This window comes from Actinia tenebrosa, unplaced genomic scaffold (assembly GCF_029948245.1).
Source record: "Actinia tenebrosa isolate PJP-AT-01 unplaced genomic scaffold, QUT_ActTen_1.0 PGA_scaffold0__85_contigs__length_37466705, whole genome shotgun sequence".
Lineage (NCBI taxonomy): Eukaryota > Metazoa > Cnidaria > Anthozoa > Actiniaria > Actiniidae > Actinia > Actinia tenebrosa.
Window position 1 is genome coordinate 2,192,681 of NW_028292569.1, and position 20,387 is coordinate 2,213,067.

The 20,387-nt window shown below is 35.1% G+C and overlaps 3 protein-coding genes across 4 annotated transcripts; all 3 read right to left on the reverse strand.

Moving 5' to 3' along the window:
- Positions 1 to 602: 602 nt before the first annotated feature.
- Positions 603 to 9,440, reverse strand: LOC116289804 (uncharacterized). 2 transcript variants are annotated; one of them, XM_089025726.1, is made up of 8 exons: positions 6,954 to 9,440; positions 4,750 to 5,007; positions 4,074 to 4,195; positions 3,464 to 3,525; positions 2,298 to 2,629; positions 2,178 to 2,201; positions 1,896 to 1,997; positions 603 to 1,712 (listed from the first exon to the last, which is right to left on the reverse strand). In XM_089025726.1, exons 1-7 carry the CDS (start codon positions 7,045 to 7,047, stop codon positions 1,918 to 1,920), a joined length of 972 nt encoding a protein of 323 aa, XP_088881852.1. In that variant the 5' UTR covers positions 7,048 to 9,440; the 3' UTR covers positions 603 to 1,712; positions 1,896 to 1,917. The 2 variants fall into 2 exon arrangements, with proteins under 2 accessions (XP_088881852.1, XP_088881851.1); XM_089025725.1 differs by lacking the exon at positions 3,464 to 3,525 and adding an exon at positions 3,549 to 3,610.
- A 1,711-nt stretch (positions 9,441 to 11,151) lies between these two features.
- On the reverse strand, positions 11,152 to 14,332 carry LOC148913201 (uncharacterized). The gene is made up of 6 exons (XM_089025998.1): positions 14,324 to 14,332; positions 14,064 to 14,125; positions 12,664 to 12,887; positions 12,386 to 12,409; positions 12,039 to 12,140; positions 11,152 to 11,845 (listed from the first exon to the last, which is right to left on the reverse strand). Exons 1-6 carry the CDS (start codon positions 14,330 to 14,332, stop codon positions 11,457 to 11,459), a joined length of 810 nt encoding a protein of 269 aa, XP_088882124.1. The 3' UTR covers positions 11,152 to 11,456.
- Positions 14,333 to 14,500: 168 nt separating this feature from the next.
- LOC148913202 (uncharacterized) lies at positions 14,501 to 18,621 on the reverse strand. The gene is made up of 4 exons (XM_089025738.1): positions 18,554 to 18,621; positions 15,957 to 16,367; positions 15,237 to 15,494; positions 14,501 to 14,694 (listed from the first exon to the last, which is right to left on the reverse strand). Exons 1-4 carry the CDS (start codon positions 18,600 to 18,602, stop codon positions 14,540 to 14,542), a joined length of 873 nt encoding a protein of 290 aa, XP_088881864.1. The 5' UTR covers positions 18,603 to 18,621; the 3' UTR covers positions 14,501 to 14,539.
- Between the last annotated feature and the right edge of the window lie 1,766 nt (positions 18,622 to 20,387).

Consider the following 20,387-nt stretch of genomic DNA (forward strand, 5'->3'; position numbering starts at 1 on the left):
TAATCGTTAAAAGTGTACTTTTACTAGCGATTACGAAAACGACGTCTTGAAAAGAAAATACTTTGAGAGAGACTCATATTCTATGATATCTGCATGCAGAGTTTTTTAGACAATCAGATGAATATTGCTATTTTCAACCACGTTGGAACCATAAAGGCCACATTAAAGAAATTATTTTGAGCGCCAATTCTACTGTACTCAAATAGCGCCAAAAGTCAGTAAATTGAAATCCGTTACGCCTCACAAGAACACATATAAGATAAGTGGTCATAAGTATAACAATGGATATTGGTGTTTTGGCGATCTGCGATCATAATTTAAAATAAATAGTTATAGCGGTGCATATCTAAAACGTTTTTGTGTTACAGCAGTTACAATCCATTTTCCCGCTCTTTTCGGTTCTTCAGGGAGACGCATGTGAAGTTGCCTAAAGTCAAAGTTTCGCGATATTTTCTACATCTTGTTAGCTAAGAATTTTTTCAACCGTATGCATTGCTTTTTAAAAATGATAAATACCCAAGAAGAAAGCATTACTGAAAAAAACACTTTTTCAACGTAGTTTGAAATTCTAGTACTGATCCACAAATTGAATAACAAAGACATGATATTCTCAGAGATTTAATATAGATAATTTGCAACATTCACGTGCTGGAAGAAATGTCGAGATTCCACAATTAGCTATGTTAGTTGGCTATGCAGTCAAGAACTAAGACTCACACACGACATCTAGGAACGGACGAGCTAGATGTACATAAATACGGCTTTCTAAAAATGGTTCAAAAACTTCGCCTTGATAGAACAGTGGGCTTAAGATTCCAGCTTTTTTTCAAATTTGAAACTAGTGGCGCATTAAGATAATTCAAAATGCACTATATAAGAACTCCCCCCTACCACGTTAAGAAATTTAGACAAAGCATTGTTATTTTTATTGAAAAATTTGTTGACAGCAAGGGTGCTTAATCATCTTGGTTTTTTTTATGTTTTGTGTTTATATATATTTTTCTTTAACTTAGTTGATAGTTACATATAACAATGAATGTTTTATTAATAACCCTATATAAATGCAACTCGGTTCCCTTCTTCCTCTCTTTAGAAATATCTTGCCAAGCCGTGTTTATTTTTCTAACTATATTTCTTCTTTAAATTTGCATGTCTTTACGGCTGCTACAATTTTATCATAGTGGATATATGGGCAATATAGCTTGAACTCAAGTAATTGTTACACCAACTTAAATTTAACCGTCATTTTCTTTCCAGATAAGAAACGATTTGAGTCACTATTTTCATTTGATTGCAAACTATTCCCAATCTTCTTATCTATACTTATTTACTGGTTATGCTGCCAAGTCTTTTTGAGTGTTATATACATTGCAGTACGCCACCTTATTTAGTTGGCCATAGATAGCTGGCGGCATTGCACCTTGTAGTGTTTGATAATTATCTGAAACTGAGGTCTCCACGGGAGAGTTAACATTTTATCCAGCGGCTTCCAAGGTTTGATATGTCTGGTATGGTTGTTGGTAATTGAAGTCCAATGTTTGATACAGTTGATCGGGGGATTCTGAAGCAAAGTTGCCGCCAACATCTAAAACGTCGTCGTAAAGGGGCGCCAAGGGTACTTCTGGTTGTCTTGTTACCATTAAAATTAGGATTTTGTCATTGATTGTACTGGTATGGGGTCGGTGCTAACCGACTACTGTTCTTAGTAACCTCTTTAAAAAAATTAAATTAGAAAACAAAATTAGGAAGCTTTCCTAGGATCAATTGCCAAGACTTGTGTAGAGATAAGAAAAAAATGTTTTAGTTAGCTAATTAAAATAGTACAAAACGCATGATATTTTCAATCTATTTTTTAACGTTCTCTTGACTTTAATATGCATATAATATAAATTTACCTTTTAGAATCGAACTCTACTTCTACAATAGGAAACCCAATACAGCACTGGACAAGTCAAGTAATACAATGATAGTCACACAAGAAGATACGGCTATTGAACCTGTGCAAACAATAAATAAAACATGAAAAGCTGGAAGATGGAAAAGTGGAACCATGATAAACGACAACCTCACTACCACTACCACTACCACTACCACTACCACTACCACTACCACTACCACTACCACTACCACTATGATGAAAAGTTGAAAAGTTTGGAAAAAAAATCAAAAAAACTCACAAGTTGCAGTGCTTTCTGGAGAGACTGAAACGAAAAGTTCACATTTATTACTACGGGACATTCAAAATTCAATGTGCTATTTTTCTTTAAAGCATTTAATCAGATAAACTTATTTCTTACCTTTTGGAGAACTAGGTGTTGGTGAGTGTGTTGCCGCTTGTGACGGAGGGTGTGCTGAGCGGTGTGTTGCAGGTTGTGACGGAGGGTGTGCTGAGCGGTGTGTTGCAGGTTGTGACGGAGGGTGTGCTGAGCGGTGTGTTGCAGGTTGTGACGGAGGGTGTGCTGAGGAGTGTGTTGGAGGGAGGGTTGTAATCGATGTTGGACTGACAAATGATGTTTTCACTCTGTATCCTGCAAAATTTCTATCACTTATTACTTGCAGAAGAGGTTGCTTGCGATCAAAGGTATTTGTGGGCCATCCTAACTCTACCACAGCTACAACACTCCCTCTTCTATGAAGAAGAGAACAGTATTTTTTTAACGAATAAAACGTTTTTTCTCACACTTCTTGGGTGTTTACGGCGCTTCGTAATTGCCTCATTCCTAACGGAGCAAGGTAAGAGCTGTTTTATTCGTTCTCTTTATTTATATAGTTACTATAATGATGAAAAGGTAAATTATACACCGTGAAAAGATGAAAAAACTTACTGACGTTTCGGACGCTAGTCCTTCGTCGGAGTAAAAGAGCTCTTTTACTCCGACGAAGGACTAGCGTCCGAAACGTCAGTAAGTTTTTTCATCTTTTCACGGTGTATAATTTACCTTTTCATCATTACTGTTTCATTAGAAACACCGACGCAGCTCACACTAGTTTTTAGCTAGTTATATCTTTTTATATAGTTACTAATTTATTTAGGTACACTGATTATTTTAACGCCAAAAGAAAAATTGTCACAGGATCTAGCAGCACTTTACGCGCGCGGATGGCCTCAGCACTGTGCTTTGTTCACTAATAAACCTCAGTTTTCGACCAATCAGCACGCACACGTACTATTCTAACTATATAATAAATAGCAAATAAAATATTTAATCACAGCCTTAAAAGTAACAGTATTATTATAATAAGAACTAGATTTTGTTGCCTACCTCAAGCATTATTGAGGTATACTGGCTTACCTGTATCTTGTTACTTCACACTTGTGAATGGTTTTGCCTTTCAAGGCATATGCAGTAAGGCACTATTACATGTAAACTGGCTTACCTGTATCTGACTACTTCACACTTGTGAATGGTTTTGCCTTTCAAGGCATGTGCAGTAAGGCACTATTACATGTATACTGGCTTACCTGTATCTTACTACTTCACACCTGTGAATGGTTTTGCCTTTCAGGGCATATGCAGTAAGACACTATTACATGTATACTGGCTTACCTGTATCTTACTACTTCACACTTGTGAACGGTTTTGCCTTTCAAGGCATATGCAGTTAGGCACTATAATGTAAACAATGAATTTTTAAGCATATTATTCTTTAGCATTAAGCTTTAACAGAATCGGGAAAAGCAAATGAAAACTGTTTACTTCCTTGAATTTGTATCATTTTTTCTTTTTCTTATTTCATTACCAATTTATATTACATAATTACGCTACCAACACAGATCTAGGCGTCTTATTTTTTTAACTTCCATCAATCTAAACATTTCAAACCTAGACCATTGTGATATTAATTTATGGAAGGCAAGAAATAGAGTGACCAAAGTAAATCCGGGAAACTGTCGATATACTAAATAGCACTATTTCATGCAAATTCCATTGTTTTCTATTGTTTCACTAGAACTATTTTGTACTATTTAGTAATTAGTGTTTCACGGATTTACTGTGATCACTCTGGAAATACAGTTCAATTAGTAAATATATAGAATCTCAGTATGAATTAGTCATGTCCAACGTAGTTACCTCAGTTTCAATCTTGTTTTTTAATTCCTTGTACTTGTTATAGCTGGGGTTTTCATATTCATAATTGTATGTCAAGTGAGTGAACTCAATGGCCAGCTCCTCCTTATCACATCCCCATCCACCTATTATAGTGGAGAACAATTAAGAACTAGGCACGAATACAAAGCTTATGAAATAATACATTTGGTAGCAAACATACAGCCCTTGTAATTCACTAATAAACAGCCAAAATAGCTAAGGGGAAAAATGATACCTTACTTTTAAAATTGCAATGATCAGATATCATATATTTTTATTGCTGGTATTGTTGAAATGCTGTTATTTGTAAACAAACAGCTATGTTACCCTGGCCCAGGGTTTCTCATTATATTCAAAAACCAAACACGCCATATTTCTATTGTTTGATGTAGTGTTTGAATTTCGATGGAAAACCTAGATTTAACCTTAATGTAAAGTTTGGGGCAGTATTGATATTACCAGGGTAAAGCGGGGCTGAATTCAAAACCCGGGACGTACATGTTTTCCATTGAAATTCAAACCCTACATCAAACATTAGAAATAGGGCGTGATTGGTTTTTAAACCAGTTAAAACTTTCGTAGTCGGGTTTGCATTAAAATTCAAGACCTCGGGCCTGCCTGATATTAAATACAACTGCTAATAGAAATATCTACTTACATGTTGAAAACTGCACAAATGCAGTTGTATTAGCAGTCTCGTCTATTCCAGTACTTTTGGCTGTGCATCTGTAGACCCCAATCATAGAGGCATCAAAATTTGTTAATGTTAGTGGGCTTCCTTGAGAGAAAGCTTGCGAGCTTCCAATCTTTTCCCATGTTATTGTTGGTTTTGGTTTACCATCAGCAACACATTCAAATGTGACAGTTCCTGCTGATACTGTTTGGTTCTTGGGGTATGTTTTAATGACTGGGGTCTCTGTAATTTAGATGGTAAAGAAATTGGATATATATTAACAAAGCAAAGCAAAGCAAAGCCGGCACAACTGAATAGAACACTGAGAACAAAACAAAGTGGAAACGAATAAGTTAGAAAAGTAAAGGCAATATGACAATAATTATAGTTTATCATCAATGAAGAGAACCTTCCGATTACAGTAACAAAAACAGGAAAAAAATTCTAAAAAAATTCTAATAAAGTATTCTTTTCTTTTAATTTATTTACTTTGTCGTTTAGTCACAGTCAGCATGGCTGTATATAAGAGTTTTGTTGATTATGACTCATTTCTTTATCAAACATTGAGAGTCGCAATTCCCTGTGTCTGCAGACCCACGTGTTAGCATCGTCCTCGTATCTTTCCTTGATTTTCCAAAGTTTTTCTTATTTTATTTGTCTTTTTTTTCTGTCCTTTTCTTCTTCAAAAATTCTCATGTCAAATTCTTTGATGATATACTTTATTTATTCATGCTAACACATTCATATAATTCTGATTTCCAATATGGGCGTGTAAAAAGTAATTACATAAATTTACAATAAAAACGTGCTTAATTACAATAGATCAGTAGTAATTAAATAAGTAAATAAATAGTAATGATAAAAAAGTGAATTATACACCCTGAAAAGATGAAAAAACGTACTGATGTTTTGGACGCTAGTCCTTCGAACTCCGACGAAGGACTAGGACAAAGGACTAGCGTCCGAAACTTCAGTAAGTTTTTTCATCTTTTCACGGTGTATGATTTACTTTTTTATTATTAATGTTTCATTAGAAACACCGACGCAGCTCACACTAGTTTTTAGCTAGTTTTATCTTCTAAGTAAATAAATAAGTATAAGTATAATATATAATAATATAAGTATAATAAATAAGTAATTAAGTAAATAATTACATAATAATGAAAACAATTAATTTAAATGGGTCATTTATACTATTAATTTTAATGCTAAGATACATTAAATATACTGTAATAATATAATAATAATAATAAAATTAAAATTAAAATCACTACTTAAAAATAATAATATCATATGCCGAGTGATTATAGTTTATTGCGGAGATAGACTGGACATTGACAATTTCGTAGAACACTAGGTAGAGAATTCCATAATGCAGCTAGCACCATTATAAACTAAACTTTTTTAAAACAAATCAGTTTTAGGTAATTAATAGCATAGCAACTTTATTAGAAGAGTCACGCAAGTCGTAACTACACTTGGTTGCATATGATTCCTCAAATATTTCTATCAGTCTGTTTGGTTCAAGGTTATGGAGGACAACTCAGCCTTAAATTTGAGATCTACGCTTGGCTAGAGACGTCCAACCCAGTGATTTCATTGCTATTTCGGACTTTCCAGTCTCATTCGGACAACGCATGATTACCCTAGCGCACCTGTTGTGCAGTCTTTGTAACCGATCTTTGTAACCAATTCCGACTTTCCACATAGGCTTGTGAGGCACGTCATGGATACCTCTGCGCCCGAATTGTATGACGGTTACCTGTTTCAGATTCTAACCGGGGTAGACAGCGTCCAGTTTCGGCAAACAAAATTCACGAGGATCATGTTTGCAAAGTTGAATATAAACTTTCCCTCTTATCGAAAAATTAGCCGATGGCTTCTGTTTACGTTCGTAGTGCAGAAGCAAGCATTTTATAATAAGCAACGTTCAAATGACCGGCTTGCTGTAATACAACACCAAAGGACAAGAGCTTGGGCCGCCTGTGCAGTAACACATAGAGTAAAGCTTGATATGTGGCGAAAAAAACAATTGCTAAGTTTCTTTAATGAGAAACAGTAGAATCGAACGTGAAAAAATATTCGCTTTATATAAAAGATACCATTATTTAAAGGCTACTTGGTGTTTAAAAAAGTGTTTCCTTCATTATATATGTTACCTACCAGTAGCTTTCGTTTAAAATACTTACTTAGCACTTTTAGTGTGACGCTGTTTGTAAACGCTTTGCCTGATGTTTGTTCGTCCACCTCGATCGAATATATATACTCTTTATTCGCTTCCATGACGTCTACACGACTCTTCTCGCCATCATTATCCTTGCCTTCATTTATGCCTTGATTGGTGATGTCTTTGATAGCAAAAACTACAGATCCAATCGCCCTGTTTTGAACGCTGAGGCTGTATTTGGTTTCTTCTACATTGGTAGTCCCACTCGAATAGTACTTAGCGATTTGCGTCTCTGTGCCCAAGGGGTTGTCCTTTCTATATCTCTCGATTTTTAAAAAATTAAATACTCCTCCATCCAGGTTCCACTCCCATCGTAGTTCAACATTTGTCCTGTTTCTGTAATACACAACCAGTGGATTATTCGGCCATTTAGTGAATTTAAAAGTAACTGAGAAAGAAGAACAAACATCAATTAGACGAAATTGACTATCAGTATATTTAAACCGAAATTACCATATTTCAGATAAAGCACTATTATTCACCCAAAGCATCTTCTTCGCACATTAACCAATGAAAAAGCCTGCAAGAGATTATTTTCTTGCACGCATTTTATGAGTAATGCTCATTTGAATATTATTGTTGGGTATCTTTGGAACTAAAAGTTACCTTGCTATTCTATCCATCACTATATGTTTTCTAGTGCTACTGGCTCGTTTCTTATTATTTTTTACTAAGATCTAATTCAGCCTTTTTATAACTGCGCGTTTGATTTCAGACTAAATTTGCACTCCACTCAGTTCAATTACCATTATAAACTTCAAACTGTCATTAGTAAATCTGATACTTTCGGTTATTTTTTATAATTTCTAATTTCCAGTTAGTCCATCTACACGAAGCTTAAAGTAATGGATTATCTAGGCTAATATTGCTAAATTACATAAAAAGAAAAATACTCTCGGTGTATAGTTTGTTCCTCTTCCTTATCCAATTTATCGCATGACGAGCTTAGCGCAACTTAAAAAAATATGCTAATTAGCTTACGAGAGATTGAATCTCTTTCAAACTAATTCAAATTGTAACCCAAAACCATCGATAGAGCCGAACAAGCATCAACCAACCAAGTCTTTAAATTCCTATAGTTGGACTAAAATGAAGTATTAGTACTCAAACGTCAGTGGCGATGTGTAACGTGTATTATCAGGCAGAATAAACGAACCAAACCACAAAGCCGAATCACTGTTCTTAGATATGTTTAGGATGATTGCGATACTTTAATTAAAGTTCGTTTCACAAACATGTTTCAACGTGTGCGTCGAGTCAATTCCCGGCAGTGTGATTACGAGAGATTTTCTAACCGTTTGTTTTCTGCTGGCAGAGCCTATTCTCCTTTTGTTTTGGTGGAGTGAGAAATATAGACTCTACCGATGTTGGACGTTATACTTGTTGCGCCTGCGTGACGTAACTTAGCAACGCTGTCATGTTTTTGACAGCCGCTCTCGCCAAACAACGTTTGGCGTCACGGTGTGTTACATTTGCTTATGTTCATGACATGTTTCGTTCGTCCACGATCGCTGACGGCGGTGCATCATAGGAAACTTTCTACATCGGTCTTTCGGTAATTCATGTTTTTAATGATATACAAGTGTAATGGAATGTTCAACATGTGAAATTTAAAAAAAAGCGCTGAATAACAAAACATAAAAAGGTAACCCCGAATATATGGCTCTATTCAAGACGATACAGATATGTATTGCGTGCAATGTTATTTTTCGAATTTGAAGGCTTCTAAAAATTCCACTCGCTTGCAATTCCAGGAGCAATAAGTACAAAGCCCAAAGTAATCAGTCGATTTCGTTTTTTATGGCGCCCTGAATAGACAATATGATATGTAATAAAAGCGAAAAATGTATACTTTTCTAATTCTGTACTTAATTGGAATCACTCCAACTGATTGATCTCGATTTTACATCATCACTAATTACTACATGGATAAGCAAAAATATCGTAGAAATAGTTTGTCAGAGACCGAAATTAATGAATTTTGTGGATATCACGGGACTCCGTTGATATTTTATAGATTCACGATCCAAAAATATTAAAACTCGAATAGTTTTAAAACTGAACAATGAAAATCTCTGAAACTTTCTGACCTTGAAGACTACCATAGTATGTTTCCGATAGTGAATTCCGTTTCTCCATTTCTGGTCAGATTACGATAAAAAATAGATTTAAAAAATAACCACACAACGTCACTGTGCTTTCAGGGCGTGTCCGATGGTCACGAAATACAAACGATTTAAAACTTCCATCTATCCCTACGCTTAGTATAAACTCATAATTGGCCAAGGTATATCTGGTGCCGCGCAGTTTGCAATACAAGTAGAGGAGTCGTGCTTCAAAATTATTCTATCGAGCCACCTTAATTTGACCTTACAGAATATTTTTCACTGCGAAACGATCTGTAAACGACATATATAGATAATCCTCCATCGATGCATCTTTGGATCTTCGTGTACACATCGACCGACATTTGCGACTTGATATCAGTTCTTCAATAATGGAAATTCGGTGTTGAAAAAAAGCAATAGTTAACATTGTTACATTAAGGAGTTCGAAGTTCCCAGTGATTTCATCAAACAAATATGTATCAGGAAGTATGACGTCGCTCGTTGTTACTTTTTATTGTGAATTGCCTAGACTGCATATGATCTCATCACAGCAACTACTCCCATCGATATCTAAGTAATTATTTAAACCGGTTATAGATCTTATATAGCTTACCTGCTGGTGTAACAAAGCACAGAAGTATATAAAAGCTTTCAAACTTCATTGCTATTTTAGAGTGAAGACTCGATTATTACGAATGTTTATGAAGTCAAAGTCTGTAGGATGTTTTGTTTGCAGAACCACAGACTCAATACAGGCGCGCTAGGGCACAGGCAGCCCAATCTCCTGTTCTATCAACGGTAATATTACTTATTAAACTCATGAATAATTCATGAGGAAAGCAAAACAGAAATCACGACCGTGAAAAGTTTTGTAAATCAGATACAAAATCCTGTTCATTTGCATAAACTTGAAGATGGATTTTCTTGGCCAGATTCACTTACATCTCGAAAATTTTAGTATGTTCAAACGATCACTCTCTACATATTCAAATACCATAGAACAAGAGATTGAACTGTCTGTGGCTAGGGCCGACGGATTATCTCGGATTACCTGTAGGCTATTTATATTAAAAAGGCGAATTTGATGAACTTGATTAATATTAATAGGCAATGTAGCAAAGACGACGTCCTATAATAATGCCATGCCGGCAGTACAGGAATGAGGAATGCATTTGATGGGAATAGATAAATTAATCATGTCTATGACAAGCACAATGCAGTAAGCAAGATGGGACATGAGCGTCCGCTAAGAAAAAAAAATAATGCATGTCTTTTTCAAAAATATCCTATAAGACTATGACACAATATATATCGGTCCTTGCTAACTATTTGTTTCATTGGGATGCATAACTCGAACTCTAGCTGATCCAATATTTGCTTATGTTTAAAGAATCCTTGTCAATGCACTAGCCGAAACAATACAATGCGCCAATTTATTTGCCAAATTAAAATCAGTGTTGTTTTTTAGGGGACGTTTGGGAATCCAGTGCCATCCGGCGCGATCTTTTATAACTATTTGCTTAGGAAATGTTCAACATGCATTGGTTTGAATGATAAGCACCCAAGAAAAAGAAATTACAGACAAAACACTATTTAGCACAGGTTGAAAACGTTATTGTACCAAGCAACAAATTGACTTAAGCATATGTAATATTTTCAAAGGAGTAATATAGATAAAGTATACATTAAGTACTGGAAGAAATTTCGAGATTACGCATACAGGACATCTCGGCACAAATGAGCTAGACGTATTAGATAAAAACATATTTCTAGAAAAGGTTCGAAGACCTTCTCCATATCCTTAATAGAAAAGAAAGCTTATGTTTAAGGTTTTTCAAATTTGAAACGAAAAGATTAAGGAATTCGTCTTGAAGTTAATACACTGTTATATTAACAATTGATTGTAAAATACAAGGCTGTTAATGGCGCCTAAATATGCCGCCCCAAAAGTCTTCCATTGATTGTGAATGTAAAGTGCGAAAGACGATGTGAAATGCGCTATATAACAACATGCACCCCTCTCCTTACCTACCATCATGAAGAATAGACCAATTAATAATTATTATTTTTATTAAAGCATTTGCTAGACATGGTAAGGGGTGAATGGTGCAGGAGTCTTGTTCTTTCCCAACCTTGTAAACAATAATTGTTTTTTGGACAATCCTCTATATGCATCAGCGTTTGTAAAGCTCTCTACACAATTGCTACAATGTTATCATACTGGACATGACCAACTTAACTTCAGCTCGAATAATTTTTACGGTAGCTTCTTAACCATCCTCGTTTCTTCTTTGCTAGTTCTTTCCAGATAATGAGTGATTTGATTCACTTGTCTTATATCTACACTCATTTAATAGTTATGCTGCCAAGTCTTCTTGAGTGTTATGTACATTGCAGTACGCCACCTTATTCAGTTGGCAATAGATAGCTGGCGGCATTGCATCTTGTAGTGCTTGGTAATTATCTGATACGGAGGTTTCCACGGGAGAGTTAACATTTTTACCTGCAGCATCCAAGGTTTGATATTTCTGGTATGGTTGTTGGCAATTGACGTCCAATGTTTGATACAATTGTCCTGGATATTCTGAAGCACGGTTGCCGCCAACATTTAAAACGTCGTGGTAAAGGGGCGCCGAGGGTACTTGTGGTTGTCTTGTTACCGTTAAAGATAGGATTTTTTCATTGATTGTACTAGTATTTGGTCGATGCTCGTTAGGTGCCAACCGACCTCTGTTCTTAGTAACCTCTTTAACAAATTTAAATTAGAAAACAGAATTAGGAAGCTTTTCTAGGATCAATTGCCAAGACTTGTGTAGAGATAAGAAAAAAATTTTAGTTAGTTAATTAAAATAGTACAGAATGCCTGATATTTTCAATATATATGTATATATATTTTTTAACGTTCTCTTGACTTTAATATGCATATAATATACATTTACCTTTTAGAATCGAACTCTTCTTCCACAGTAGGAAACCCAATACAGCATTGGACAAGACAAGTAACACAATGATAGTCACACAAAACGGTATGGCTACTGAACCTGTGCAAATAAATAAATAAAACATGAAAAGCTCTTAGATGGAAAAGTGGTACCACTACCACTACCACTACCACTACCACTACCACTACCACTACCACTACCACTACCACTACCACTACCACTACCACTACCACTACCACTACCACTACCACTACCACTACCACTACTATTGGTAATTCGGGGTGCAACAAACAGCACAATCATGTATATGTTGAATCGATGAAAAGTTTAAGAATAAAACTCACAAGTTGCAGTGCTTTCTGGAGAGCCTGAAACGGAAAGTTCACATTTATTACTACGGGACATTTAGAATTTAATATGCGTTTTTCTTAACGCATTTGATATGCGTTTTTTTCTTAACAAACAATTCAAACAGTTACTAACTTACTCTTTGTATAAGTTCCTGTTTTAATAATTAGGAATGAAATAAATGAGAAGGAGGAAAACCAAGATTAGAAAGGGATGGAAAGAGAGAGAGAGAGAGAGAGAGAGAGAGGGTCAAGCACATAAACTTATTCCTTACCACTTGGATGACTGGGTGTTGGTGAGTGTGTTAAAGGTTTTAATGGAGGGTGTGTTGAGGAATGTGTTGAAGGGAGGTCTGTAATCGATGTTGGACTGACAAAGTCTGTTTTCACTCTGTACCCTGCAAAGTTGCCATCATTTATTGCTTGCAGAAGAGGCTGCTTGGGATCCAAGGTATTTTCTGGATATCCTAACTCTACCACAGCTACGACACTCCCTCTTCTATGAAGTAGAGAAAAGTATTGTTTCACGAATAAAACGTTTTTTGTTTTCTTTCGTGCTCTGTTCAGTAATAAAACACGCAGAAAGCACGAGCCGTAGTCGAGCGCTTCTCACACTTCTTGGGTGCTTACGGCGCTTCGTAATTGCCTCATTACTAACGGAGTAAGGTAAAAGCTGTTTTATTCGTTAGTTTTATTGATATAGTTACTAATTTATTTAGGTATGCTATTTTTCTTCTTCTTCTTTTTTTTTTACGAAAACAGAATAATGGTCACAGGATCTAGCAGCACTTTACGCGCGCGGTTGGCCTCAGCACTGTGCTTTGTTCACTAATAAACCTCAGTTTTCGACCAATCAGCGCGCACACATACTATTCTAACTATATAATAAATAGCAAATATAATATTTAATCACAGCCTTAAAAGCAACAGTATTATTGTAATAATAACTAGATTTTGTTGTCGACCTCACGCATTATTGAGGTATACTGGCTTACCTGTATCGTATTACTTCACACTTGTGAATGGTTTTGCCTTTCAAGGCATATGCAGTAAGGCATTATTACATGTATACTGGCTTACCTTAATCTTACTACTTCACACTTGTGAATGGTTTTGCCTTTCAAGGCATATGCAGTAAGGCATTATTACATGTATACTGGGTTACCTTAATCTTACTACTTCACACTTGTGAATGGTTTTGCCTTTCAAGGCATATGCAGTAAGGCACTATTACATGTATACTGGCTTACCTGTGTCTTACTACTTCACACTTGTGAATGGTTTTGCCTTTCAAGGCATATGCAGTAAGGCACTATTACATGTATACTGGCTTACCTGTGTCTTACTACTTCACACTTGTGAATGGTTTTGCCTTTCAAGGCATGTGCAGTAAGGCACTATTACATATATACTGGGTTACCTGTATCCTACTACTTCACACTTGTGAATGGTTTTGCCTTTCAAGGCATGTGCAGTAAGGCCCTATTACATGTATACTGGCTTACCTCTATCTTACTACTTCACACTTGTGAATGGTTTTGCCTTTCAAGGCATGTGCAGTAAGGCACTATTACATGTATACTGGCTTACCTCTATCCTACTACTTCACACTTGTGAATTGTTTTGCCTTTCAAGGCATGTGCAGTAAGGCATTATTACATGTATACTGGCTTACCTGTATCTTATTACTTCACACTTGTGAATGGTTTTGCCTTTCAGGGCATAAGCAATAAGGCACTAAAATGTAAACAATGAATTTTTAAGCATATTATTCTTTAGCATTAAGCTTTAACAGAATCGGGAAAAGGAAATGAAAACTGTTTACTTCCTTGACTTTGTATCATTTTTTCTTTGTCTTATTTTATTGCCAATTTATATTACATAATTACGCTATCAACACAGATCTAGGCGTCTTATTTAGGCGTCATTTCAAACCAAGACCATTTTAATATTAATTTAAGCAAAGCAAGAAATAGAGTGACCACAGTAAATCCGTGAAACTGTCGTTATACTAAATAGCACTATTTCATGCAAATTCCATTGTTTTCTATTGTTTAACTAGAACTATTTTGTACTATTTAGTAATTAGTGTTTCACGGATTTACCGTGGTCACTCTGGAAATACAGTTCAATTAGTGAATATATAGAATCTCAGTATGAATTAGTCATGTACAACGTAGTTATCTCAGTTTCAATCTTGTTTTTTAATTCCTTGTACTTGTTATAGCTGGGGTTTTCATATTCATAATTGTATGTCAAGTGAGTGAACTCAATGGCCAGCTCCTCCTTATCACATCCAGATCCACCTAATATAGTAGAGAACAATTAGGCACTAATACAAAGCTTATGAAATAGTACATTTGGTAGCAAACATACAGCTCTTGTAATTAACTAATAATCAGCCAAAACAGCAAAGGAGAAAACATGATACTTTACTTTTAAAATTGCAATGATCATATATCATATATGTTTATTGCTGGTATTGTTGAAATGCCGTTATTTGTAAAGAAACAGCTATGTTTCAATGGCCCAGTGTTTTTGTGATTATATTTAAAAACCACCCACGCCATATTTCTATTGTTTGATGTAGGATTGAATTTCGATAGAAAACCTAGATTTAACCTTGATTTAAAGTTTGGGGCAGTATTGATATAACCAGGGGAAAGCGGGGCTGAATTCAAAACCCGGGACGTACATGTTTTCCATTGAAATTCAAACCCTACATCAAACAATAGAAATTGGGCGTGATTGGTTTTTAAACCAAAACCGTACTCAGGTTTGCATTAAAATTCAAGACCTCGGGCCTGCCTGAAGTTAAATACAACTGCTAATAGAAATACCTACTTACATGTTGAAAACTGTACAAATGCAGTTGCACTAGCATTCTCAGCTATTCCAGTACTTTTGGCTGTGCATCTGTAGACCCCGACTTTAGAGGTGTCAAAGTTTGTTATTGTTAGTGGGCTTCCTTGAGAGAAAACTTGGGAGCTTCCAATCTTTTCCCATGTTATTATTGGTTTTGGTTTACCATCAGCAGCACATTCAAATGTGACGGTTCCTCCTGATACTGTTTGGTTCCTGGGGTATGTTGTAATGACTGGGGTCTCTGTAATTTAGATAGTAAAGAAATTACAAACAAAGCAAAGCAAAGCAATGAAGCGCAACTGAATAGAACAGAACAAAACAAAGAGGAAACGAATAAGTTTGAAAAGTAGAAGCAATATAAAATATAATTATACCTTATCAACAATGAAATCAAAGAAAACCTTCCGATTACAGTAACATAAAAATCGGGGAAAAAAATCTAAACAAAAATAACAATACAAATAAAGTATTTTGGTCTTTTAATTAATTTACTTTTTCGTTTAGTCACTGTCAGCATGGTTTAATATAAGAATTTTGTTGGTTATGGCTTGTTTCTCGCGCGAAAAAAAAATTGTAAAAGTTTCTTGAATGAGAAATAGTAGAATTCACTCTGTATGAAAAATACGTAAAAGCGTATTTGATTTTGGAAAAGGCTTCCTTCATTATAAAAGTTACCTACAAGTAGATGGTGTTTAATACTTACTGAACACGTTTAGCTCGACTTCGTCTAAATAATCTTTGGGTAGTGTTTGTTCATCCACCACGATCTTATAAACATAGACTGCATTCTCGTTCATAACATCTACGGTAGAACCGTCTCTATTTAGGCCTTGATTCGTAATGTCCTTGATAACAAAACTTGCATATCCATTCATCGAGTTTACAACGGTCATGCTGTATTTGGCCTGATCTACATTGTTATTCGCATCTGAATAGTACGTAGCAATTAGCATCTCTGTTTTCGCAGCGTTGCCCTTGCGATATCTCCTGATTTTTATAGGAGCTATTATTTCCCCTGATGCCAGTTTCCACTCCCATCTTAGTTCAACGTTCGTCCTGTTTCTATAATACACAACCAGTGGTTTATCGGGCTTTTTTGTGAATTCAAAAGAAGCTGAGATACAACAACAAACATCAATTAGACAAAATTTACTATCATTATATTTAAACCTAAATTACCATATTTCAGATAAAGCACTATTATTCACCCAAAGCAAAGCATATTTTTTGCACATAAACCAATAAAAAGCCTGCAAGAGATTTTTTTCTTGCACGCATTCCAAAAATAATGCTGATTTGATTATTATAATTGAGTTTTTTGAGAATGAAAAATTCCCTTGCTATTCTATCCATCAATATATATTTTCTAGTGCTACTGGCTGTTTTTTATAACTGCTCTATTATTATATTTATTACAAGAAAATTTTGTTGAATCGCGCGTTTGATTTCAGACCAAATTTGCACTCCACTCAATTACCCAATTACCATCATAAATTCCAAGCTGTTGTTAGTAAATCTGATACTTTTGGTTATTTTCTATAATTTATAATTTCCAGCTAGTTCATCTACACGAAGCTTAAAGCAACGGATTAACCAGGCTAATATTGTTAAATTACATAAAAAAGAGAGAGCAATACTCTCGGTAGTATATCTTGTTGCTGTTCTTTATGCAATTTATCGAGCTCCAACCAAGTCTTCAAATTCCTATAGTTGAACTGAATTGAAGTATTAGTGCGGCGGTGTGTAACGCAAAGTATATTATCGGGCAGAATAAACGAACTGAACTACAAAGAAGCCGAACCACTGTTCTTGGATATGTTAAGGATGATTGCGATACTTTAATTAAAGTTCGTTTCACAAACATGTTTCAACGTGTACGTCACGTCATTTCCCAGCAGTGTGATTACGAGCGATGTTCTGAACGTTTGTTTTCCTGCTGTAAGAGCCTATTTTCCTCTTGCTTTGGTGGAGTGAGAAAAATAGACTCTACCGATGTTGGAAGTTATTTTTCGCATTTGAAGGGCTTCTAAAAATTCCACTCACTTGAAATTTCAGGAGCAATATACAATGCCCAAACTAATCATAACGTCGCGCAGAAAAAAATTCCCCGTCGATTTCGTATTTTATGGCGCCGTGAATAGACACAATATACCTAGTTTACTTTTCCTTATGATGAATAATAATTAATGTTATATTGTATATCTCTTATATATATACATTTATTATTATTAATATTATTATTTTTCTTTTTTATTATGATATAGCTTCTTGTAAAAAGTATTGAGTTTTTGAAATGCGTTTTTAAGAAATAAAGTATTATTATATTTATTATTATATTTATTATTATTATTATTATTATTATTATTATTATTATTATTATTATTATTATTATGATATGTAATAAAGGCGAAAATTGCTTACTTTTCTAATTTTGTATTTAATTGCAATCAGGCCAACCGATTGATCTCGATTTCTCATCATCACTGGTTACTACTACATTGATAAAAGAAAATATCGTAAAAATAGTTTGTCAGAGACCGAAATTAATACATTTTGTGGATATCACGGGACTCCGTTGATATTTCATAGATATGTTACGATCCAAAAATATTAAAACTCGAATAATTTCAAAACTGAACAATGAAAATCTCTGAAACTTTCTGATCTTGAAGACTACCATAGTATGTTTCAGATAGTGAATTCCGTTTCTCCGGGTCTGGTCAGATTACGCCAAGAAATAGATTTAAAAAATAATCACATAACGTCACTGTGCCTTTTGGGCGTGTCCGATGGTCACGAAATACACGCGATTTAAAACTTCCATCTATCCCTACACTTAGTATAAACTCATATTTGGCCAAGGTATATCTGGTGCCGCGCAGTTTGCAATACAAGTAGAGGTGTCGTGCTTCAAAATTATTGTATCGAGCCAACTTAATTTGACCTTACAGAATATTTTTCACTGCGAAACGATCTGTAAACAACATATGAATGAACCTCCATCGATTCATCTTTGGATATTCGTGTACACATGGACCGACATTTTCGACTTGATATGAGTTCTTCAATAATGGAAATTCGGCGTTGAAAGAAAAGCACTAGTTAACATTGTTATATCAAGTAGTTTGCATAAGTTCCCAATGATTTCATCAAACAAATATGTATCAGGAAGTATGACGTCGCTCGTTGTTATACTTTTTATTGTGAATTACCTAGACTACACATGATCTAATCACAGCAACTACTCTCATCGATATCTTGCGAATTATTTAAAACAGTTATGGATTTTATATAGTTTACCTGCTGGTGTAACAAAGCACAGAAGAATATAAAAGTTTTCAACCTTCATTGCTATTTTAGAGTGAAGACTCAAATATTATGAATGTTTGTGAGGTCACAGTCTGTCGGGTGCTTTGTTTGCAGAACCACAGGCCCAGGTCAGGCGCGCCAGGGCACAGGCAGCCCAATCTCCTGTTCTGTCAACGGTAATGTTTCGTAGCGCATAAAATTAATACATTAAAAGATAAAAAAACACTTTTCCCACCTATATAAATTTATTTATAGATAAATAGCTACTTTGCTATTTATTTCCTAATGATAATAATAATAATAATAATAATAATAATAATTATTATTATTATAATTATGATTTATTATTATTATTATTATCTATGTAGTGTTTAAAAAACGAGTAGGAGTGTTTTATCAGGTATTTATACCTGATAAAACACGATCTACGAGTTTTTTGAACTGCTTAAAACACTCATGAACAATTTATAAGATTTTGGTTCAACTGGAGTCACCATACACGTCACGAACATGGATTTTTATACTTCGATAGAGATTTGACGTCACGGGCATGCGCAACTACATTCAATAGAAGCTCCCACCCGTTGGGTATTGCGTGCCAAGGCAAAGACAGGCACGTTAGTCAAAGATCATTAGGGTTGACTATGACCTTGATGAAGCTCTATATCTTCATCTAAACTTGGATGCATACTTCATCCCTGATGAAGTCATCCTCATAGTATTCGAGTGGTCTTTATATAAAGATCACATGTGTCTTTATATAAAATCACTTGAATACTAATGAAGAGGACTTTATCTGGTATAAGGTTCATGAACGTGACGTGTATGGTGGCTCCAATTGGAACATAAGCTTATGAATTATTAATGAGTGTTTTAACATTATTTATCATTATTATTATTATTATTATTATTTATAATAATTATTATTAATTGTTATTATTAATTATTAATATTAGTAGTAGCTTCTTTTTTTTTGAAGGTTGGATTAACCTAGTTGGAATTCGACAAAATCCTTGATGAGTTCAATGCAATTGAGCACGATTCTTATTCAAGGACTTCTTAGGATTACCAATCTATACAATATACATAGTATTTTTGTTTTCTTATTTCTTATCAATAATTAACCTCAGGTGTGCGCTCCTTCTAATTCAGGTGTGTCATCCTTATCCCTCAGCTCTATCATTCTTCTCTGTCGGGTTTGCCATTCTTCTATCACATCATTATGACTCAGGTGTGTCATTTTTCTGTCTTAGATGTGCCAACCTTCTATTTCAGGTGCGTCATCATTCTTCGTCTTCAAGGTTCAAGGATCTCAAGGTTATCAAGGTTCTCCTCCGTGTTTGCAATCCTTTTGTTTCAGGCAAGGTGTGCCATCCATCAGCTGTGTCCTCCTTCATTTCAGGTGCGTCCTCCTACCCTAGGTGGCTCATCCTCCATTGGTTGTGTCATCCTTCTATCTTCGGTGTGCCGTCCATCTCCTTGAGTTCTATTCTTGTCCATCGGGTGTATCATCCCTGAGGTGGGCAACCCTTATTCCCGAGGAGCAAGATAACAAAAACGCCACACTACCTAAAAACTCTTCTCAAGCTCAACACTGATTTCTGCTCACGAACAACGCGTCACGCACAGTCAGTGATGGTAATACGCTAATACATCGAAGGCCACTGGGAAAGCTTTTGGTGTCATCAAGACAAAACTATGGAAATCTTGGAAAAATGGGATTAAAAACTTTAGACGTAGTGTATCCAAACGATTTCTAAATTATCGAAAAGAATATGTTATTTCCATCTTTGATTTGTCACCAATCTAACATGCTACCACATGA